The sequence below is a fragment of the Aptenodytes forsteri genome, unplaced genomic scaffold, assembly GCF_000699145.1.
Source record: "Aptenodytes forsteri isolate BGI_AS27 unplaced genomic scaffold, ASM69914v1 Scaffold61, whole genome shotgun sequence".
NCBI classification, from domain to species: Eukaryota; Metazoa; Chordata; class Aves; order Sphenisciformes; family Spheniscidae; genus Aptenodytes; species Aptenodytes forsteri.
This window is the reverse complement of record NW_008794443.1, coordinates 775090-782399: the sequence shown is the minus strand read 5'-3', so window position 1 is coordinate 782399 and position 7310 is coordinate 775090. Positions and strand designations below refer to the sequence as shown.

General features: G+C 56.9%; 1 protein-coding gene across 1 annotated transcript in view; it reads right to left on the bottom strand.

Annotated features, from left to right (window-relative positions):
- ARHGEF10L (Rho guanine nucleotide exchange factor 10 like) overlaps positions 1-7310 on the bottom strand; it is a 17769-nt gene that overhangs the window by 3790 nt on the left and 6669 nt on the right. The window contains exons 11-25 of the mRNA XM_019474763.1: positions 7081-7289; positions 6739-6855; positions 6559-6651; positions 6133-6306; positions 5307-5452; positions 4934-4948; positions 4555-4739; positions 4343-4458; positions 4021-4148; positions 3829-3929; positions 2800-2921; positions 2423-2509; positions 2077-2306; positions 1811-1965; positions 78-223 (exon numbers count right to left, since the gene is read on the bottom strand). Of these exons, the coding sequence (XP_019330308.1) occupies positions 78-223; positions 1811-1965; positions 2077-2306; positions 2423-2509; positions 2800-2921; positions 3829-3929; positions 4021-4148; positions 4343-4458; positions 4555-4739; positions 4934-4948; positions 5307-5452; positions 6133-6306; positions 6559-6651; positions 6739-6855; positions 7081-7289 (2024 nt within the window). The remainder of the gene's footprint in view (positions 1-77; positions 224-1810; positions 1966-2076; positions 2307-2422; positions 2510-2799; positions 2922-3828; positions 3930-4020; positions 4149-4342; positions 4459-4554; positions 4740-4933; positions 4949-5306; positions 5453-6132; positions 6307-6558; positions 6652-6738; positions 6856-7080; positions 7290-7310) is intronic.

The window sequence follows — 7310 nt, the reverse complement described above, 5'->3', positions numbered from 1 at the left end:
CCACACCCTCCCCCCCCAAAGCCACCGCTGCATCCCCCCCGTGGATGCGGCAGAGGGGTCCCGGTGACGCTCCCTACCTGGGCGCGGAGGCTGGTGGCATCGAGGACGGTGACCTGGTTGGCGCAGCTGGCCCAGAGGGTCTCATCCAGCGTCAGGAGGGCTCGCACGGGGCCGGTACCCACGGCCAGGCGGGTGGGCTGCTCTGCCAGGTCCCACAGCCCCCCTTAGAACAGAGATGCCGGGATGAGGGGGGGGAGGCGGCGAGAAGATGCTCAGCAAAACAAAACAAAACAAAAAAAAAAGCATCTTTTGATGCAGCTTAAACCACCCTAAATGGCTGCTGGGGTCGGCTGCAAACCCCTCATGTCCCCCGTGTCACCTCCGATGCCTCCGAGCATCTTAACACTACAACCGAAAGGATGGGGGGAGCTCGCGCCCCAGCCTCAACCCCCCCCAAAGCCCCTTTGCCCCCGGGGCAAACAGCTTTTTAGCAGCAAACAACCGGCCACCTGCAACACTCGGGCACGTTCCTTGCTGCAAAAGCCAAAAATTCCCTTTTTCTTTTTTTTTTTTTTTAAATTTATTTGCTCTTGAAGCGACACTCCAGAGCCGATTCATCCGGGGCCGATCTGGAGTGTCTCTGTGAACAGCATCCAATCTGGATTTGGATGAATTCGCCACCAGCGGCGGCTCAGCAGCTTCAATAGATAATTGCTCTCCTTTTCTTATTTCCAATGCAATTTTTTTTTTTTTTTCTCAATGAAACCACACGATCCGAGGGATAGAAGAGCCCTGCAGACGCCCGGACCTCTGCTCCCATCGACAGGAGTTTGCAACCGAGCCGCCTTTCAGCAAATCCCAATTTTCACGTAAAAACGAGCTATTTCGGGAAAGCTTTTTCCTTCCAAAAAGATGGGGATAAGATTAAAAACCCCACCCCGCAGCCCTGCCAGCGGCTTGCTGCCTTCGATGTGCATTTGTGTAACTGAGATTAAATTAAAGCCACTTCATTAATTGGCTCGCACGGTTGCTATAAGGTGGGAAAGGGGACGCGCAGCACCCCAAAATGCAATTTAAGTGGCTTTACTGGCTCCGGGCTGGCCTGGGGGCCGCTCGCTGCAGGTTAGCTCAGAGCAAATGAGGGGTTTTGTCCAAAAATAGGCCAACGCAGTGCATTATTCGAGGCTCTTTCCTACCCTCTAGCGATGAAGCAAAGGTATTTAACAGCCCAGGCGAGGAGTCCCCCGGGGAGGAAGGCTCTCAGCAAGCTGCAGCCTTGGCCTCAGCTGGAGCCAGGGAAAATAAACCCCAAATTCAAGCTCCTCAGCTGGAGCCAGGGAAAATAAACCCCCAAATCAAGCCAATAAAGGAGGGGGCTCTTGCATGAATGGGGTTTGGAGGGGGTCAGCTCGGTTTATAGCACCAAAAAGGCGATTTTTTTGGAAGCCAAAAGCTCTAAGGGGTCCTGGTGCATCCCGGCGTCAGACCCTTCTCCCGCAGCCCCTGAGCGCAACCACCCTCCGAGCAAACCCTTTGCTGCGGCATCAACCCCTCACCAGGACCGTTTTCCACGTGTTTTCCCCCAAACCGAGCCCCTCTTGCATTCATCCTGGCAATGCAAAATAGCACTTTTTCCCCCCTCTGGGCTGCAAGGGTGGGGATGAAATAATGGGGGGGGAAGAAAAATGGTGCTTTTATCACCATTTTAGCAGCCAGCACCTCTCGCTGGTTTGAATAGCCTCCTGCTCCCTGTTTTTTGGGGTGTCCCACCCAAAAGCCTGTCCGAAAGCATGCACGGGGGTGCCCTCACCGTTGCTTCTGGGGTAGGCGGCCACGGTCCCATCCTGCAACCCCGCAAACAGGTACTCGGGGCTGTGCTTCAAGCAGAGGACGGGTTGCATGCCCGGGCTTTTGCAGGTCAACAAGCACTGCGTCCCCGTGTCCACGCTGCCGTAGACCGCGATGCTGGGGAGGGAACGGGGAGGGGGGGGGGGAAGATGCGGGAGATCGTGCCGGTCCTCAAGGTTTGGTGCTGGTGATCGCACCGAAGGGCGGATGCAGAAGATGCGGGCTCACCTGCCATCCCGCAACCCCAAGCACACGGTGGGATGCAGGGACGTGGGGGGCTGTTCGGTGGTCGGTTGGGGCTCCTGGGTGCCCGCCAGTTCCCCCTCGCCCGCCTCGGGGATGTACTCCATGCACAGCACCGGCGAAGCCACTGGGAAGGACTTCACTGTCCGTGGCACGGCACGGTTGAGGGAGAAGATCTCCACCTGCCCCCCTGCGCCTTCCTGGCCCCCCCCAACCTGCAGGGACCAGAGAACGGGTGTTAGCACTGGCCACGAGCACTGGAGAGGGGGTTTGCAGCCAGCGTGACCCAAACCCGGTGGGTTTTGCCCCGTTTTGGGGGTGTTTTGCTCACCCAGAGGTAGCCCTGCGGCAGCGAGGTGCTGACGGCGGAGAAGCCCAGCAGTGAGGACTGCACAGGGTTGTGCACCGCGGTGCCAAGCTGCAGGAAAGACCGGGGTATGGGGGGGGAGGGCCGTAACACCCCCAAATTACCCCAACACATGCAGGGTATCGGTGCGTGCCCCAAAATTTAGGATCCAGCCAAAGCCCAGCTTGTATTTTCAATTTTCCAGGATGGATTGCACCAATTTCTGCCTTTGCAACCAAGCTTGGCCAGCCCATCCAGCCCATCCACCGTGGGAGTTCTGTCTTTATTCCCCAAAAAAGATGGGACGTAAAGGGGAAGGAGGTATTGGGGGGGTTGGAGAGGAGGTTGGCCATCACTCTTACCTGCAGATCGAGGGCCTTGGAGGAGAAGGCGGGCATGTGGCAGGAGAGTATGGGGCACCAGAACGGAGCTTTGCTCTTCTTGTCTTCGTCGGGACAGAGCCAGCCCGGCTGGTTCTCCTCCCCTGCAGCGAGCAGAGGAGATCGAGGACAGCCGAGACACCCCCCGGCATCCCTCCCTTCCCCGATGGGACCCCAAAATTAGTAATTTGGGGTGCAGGGCTCTCGTCTCCAACCCCAAACCACCATCATCTGCGGGCCTGGGGCACATCTCACCCCTTTCCTCCAAACCATTGCAGCACGCAGCCAAGCAACCACCACGAGCAGAGGCAAAAAAAGCCCCAAACCACAAATAATATATATATAAAGGGGGAAAAAAAACCCACCCTAATGTGTTTCTCCACATTAGGCTTTAATGTGTTTTCATTTCTAACTCGTGGATACAGGATTATCCCCCAGGCATCCCAGATTTAAAAAAAAAAAAAGGAAAAAAGAAAAAAAACAATGCAAAAACACGCACATAAACTGTTTAAAACAAGAGAATCAAAAATCCTTCCAGCCCGCGGGGATCCGAGCACTCAAATAGGATTTCAGATGATTATTTTTTTTTTTCCCATTAAACAACTTTTTTTTTTTTCCGCTGCAGCGGCTGGTGGATTTAAATAGGAATAGGGATAGGGAAGTGGCAAGAAGGGCGGCTCCTCCCTTGCTTATTCATCCCGTTTCATGGAAAACGGGTCAGCCCCAACACCATCGGCGCAAGAGCCAATGGAAAGCCACCACCACACGACGCCATCCCGGAGAGGCCACCCGAGAGCAGCAAAACGCAAAGCATTTTGAGCCAGAATTACCCATTCCCATCACTTCCAGCGTGCAAACCCCCAAAGTGTTCTCCATCACCTTGCTCCGAATTTCTTCCCCTGCCCCGTTTCGTGTCGGGGTGCTCAGGGCAAAGCAAACCCCACTTCTGCTCCCAAACTTGGCTTTTCAAAGCAAGGGTGATGGCAAGCGACACGCCATGGGGCTACTCACGCAGTCCTATCTTGGCCAAGTGCAGGCGGTTCACCCAGGAGATCTTGCTCAGGGGGTTTGGAGTGATGAAGACCACCATGACGCTGATGGGGCGGCCAGACCTGCATAGGGAAAGCATCACCAGGTTGGTCTTCAGCCTCCTCCTCCTCCTCCCCAGGGTGGGAAGAGCCCACCCATGATCTGCAAACTCACTTGTCTGGCTTCCCGGGCAGCAGGAGACGGAGGCGGCACTTGTTGGCGGAGTGGATCTCCTCCTCCTTCACCTTCATCATCCTCTGCAGGGCCAAGCACCAGTCCTGGGCCACCGTCATGTTCAGGTTCTGGGGGAAAAGTCATAAATCATGGAAGTGCCTCCAAAACAAGCCTGAATCATCCCCAGATTTCATCCATGGGGTGGATGAAGGTGGAGGATGAGGTGTCCAGCGGTCCCTGAGGAACCGCGTGGTTATTGCAAAGCGCCCAAGCTTGGTTCTACCCAAATCATGAGTTTGACCACGCTTTGGTAGGTAGGTACCTGGTAGGTGCCATGCAAGGTGCTGATGAGAAGGGTGATCTGCTCCACCACCGCCAGGTCCTTCTGCAGGTCCTGCAGCTCCTGGAAGAGCCGCGGTGGCCCCAGGTAGACTTTATCTTGGGTGGAGAAATGGAGAAACGAGGTCCATGGAGGATGCTCCACCCCACCCCACCGAAACCAGCCCAACACCAGATAACGGGATGGGTGCTCACTGTGTGAAGCCTGCCCGGCCGGCACGTGCTTCTTGGCACCAGCGTTGTGGATGACGACGTTGTCCTTGTCGTAGGCGCCGCTCTCCTGCCCCACCTCCACCACCTGTACCTGTGGGAGGGCCGTGCTCCACTTCACCACGTATTTGGGACCCAGGGGCACCAGGCTGCTAATTTCCAGCTGGCCTCTGCCGAGGGAGGACGCAAAAAAAAAAAAAATACACGTAAATAAATCGGCAGGCGCTGCGGCTTGCCCTGCAAGCCCTTGCAAAATGCACGTTGCAAGCCGAGCCCCATTTGCAACCCCACGCCGTGCACCGGTGCATGCCTGCACCCCCAGACGTGGGGCACGCAACCACAGCAGACCACGCTCAGCACCTACCCTGGGTTCACTGGCCTGGAAGAGGGGAAAAACGATTAATAAAGAGGTATTACGGGGAGCTCAAGGAGGGTTTTTCCCTTTGCAGCATCAACCTCCACCAAGCCCTGAGGTCACATCAGGCTCCCGGACCCCACACCGGCTCCAGGACCTCACAGCACCAGGGGATGGAGGCTTTGCGTGGAGGCATGCCGAAAGTGGGGGGCAAGGCAACCCCAGACGAGGTAGGTTCCCCCTCCGAAACAAGGTGGGGTGGTTTTAAAAGCCTTTGGGGTAGAGCTAGCAAAACCCACTCAGCCCAAAAATTGAGGTGGGGAAGGTCGCTACGTTGAAGCTTTGCAAAGTGATTTTGGGGTCTGGGGCTGCCAGCACATACTTGAAGTTGATGTTGGCGCAGACCAGCATGTCGTTGAGGAGGAAAACCTTCCGTTCCTTCGACTTGATGAGCTGCCCCCGGTCGCCGTACACCGTCTCTGTCAGCGTCTCGCAGAGCAGGAGCTGCCGCTGCCCCGAGCTCAGCAGCTGTGGAGGGGATGGAGCAGGCAGTGGGGGCTCAGCTTGAGGGCTCTTGCAAACCTCCTGCCCCAAAATTTGGGTTGCTTTTCCCTTATTGCAAGGGGTTTCCTCCAGCCGGCAGCACGCACGGCCCCCAGCTCTGGAGAGACGGCCGTGCAACATGCTCTGAGGCTGCACGATGCAAAAGCCCTTTGCGCCCTTTGCACCCTGTATGTCCACCGCCAAGCTTTGCACCCTGTCCCCCCACCCGCCAAGAGAGCAGAGCCCTGAAAGACCAACGTGGCCCTTTTGCAGCCCCTTTTGGGTCTCTTTTCATCCCCTGGCCCGAAACCCCGATTCCAGGGCTGAGCTGGCAGGTGCCCCGCTGCGGTTTTTGCCGCCACGGCCATCCCCAGCCCAGGATGTGTTGCAAGAGCTTCATTTAGGGGTTTGGGGTTTTTTTTTCCACCACCGATTGCAAAATCAGGCAGATGAGACAGCAGCTCATCCTTGCTTTTCCCTGGAGGGGAATTTCCCCGTGCCAGCCTCGAGATTTGCTTTTGCTCAACGTCCTTTCAGAGAAAACACGAATCCTGGTTTCCCGAACCCCCCCCGACGGGGAGAGGAAGGTGGAAGCCACAAAGCTCAACCACCAGCTCCAAAACCCACCCATCATGAGGATGAGGAGGTGAGGCTGAAGGACCCACCTTGTTGAGGCTGCTGCGGTCACTGATGCTCTTGCTGAGCTGCTGGATTTCGGCGACTTGGTCGGCCAAGCGCTTCTGCTCGTTGAGCTTCTCTGCCAACGTCTCCAGCTCGGTGAGGGCCAGCTGGAGGGACAGGCGGTCCGCATGGCCCTTGGGGGTGTTTTTCAGCATGTCCTGGGGTGAGGGAAAGGATGGGGGACAAAAGCCACCCCAGAAAAATTGGTCCCGTTGAGGATGCTACAATTGGAAGCGCTTTTCAGCGCCTCCGAAACCAAAGCTTGGAAGATGACCCTGGGGAAAGTCCCCAAAGCTGCAATCAAACTGCCAACCCAAAAACGTGTCCCTTGCTAAACCCTTTCCCGCAGCACCCAGGCTGCAAAAAATAGGGTGCAAAGCAAGGTGGGTGCTGGTAGCCCTCGCCCGTACCTGCAGGAGCAGGATGAACTGGGGGAACCTCTGGATGGGCTTCACCATCAGCCCGTAGAGCGTGACCCGGTCGGCGCTCGCCATCTGTCTCTTCTACAGGGGGAAAAAAAGCAAAAAAAGGACTTTTCACCCATAACGGTGACCGGCAACACCATGCGCCCACGTTTGGGTCCTGCTGACCTTGAGGAAGTCGAGGAAGGCAGGTTTGGTGAGACAAGCCTTCTTGATAAGGGACATGGCAGTGGTGAAGTTGTTGACGTAGTCGCTGTAGACGTCCAGCACCATCGACTTGGAGAACTGGGGAGAGGGCAGGAGGAAAGCCACGATGGCGTGGGGCTCCCCCAAAAAGGGGGGGCGGCAAAGCATGGGGGTTCTCGTGTATTTTTGGAGTGATGCTGAGGATGCTGGTGGTACCCCAGGTTGGGGCTGCATCCCCCTTTAACCCCCCCCCCCCCCCCCCCGCTATCATTGAGAGGGGGCCAGGGGGAGGTTTGGCAGCGGTCCCCTGACTTTTCCTCCTACCGAGGCCACGAAGAGGTCCCCGATCTTCTCCGCCGAGTCCCACTCGGCCACGCGGGAGGCGAGGGCGATCTGGAACATGGAGTGGCACTGCAGGATCTCCTTCAGACGAAAAAACACCACCTGGCACTTCCTAGCGCTCAGCACCTTCGGCTCCATCTCCATCAGCGGGTTCCTGTAATCCTGTGGGAGATGCCGGTGCATCAGTATCCCTCCATCCCTGCAGCCCCCCC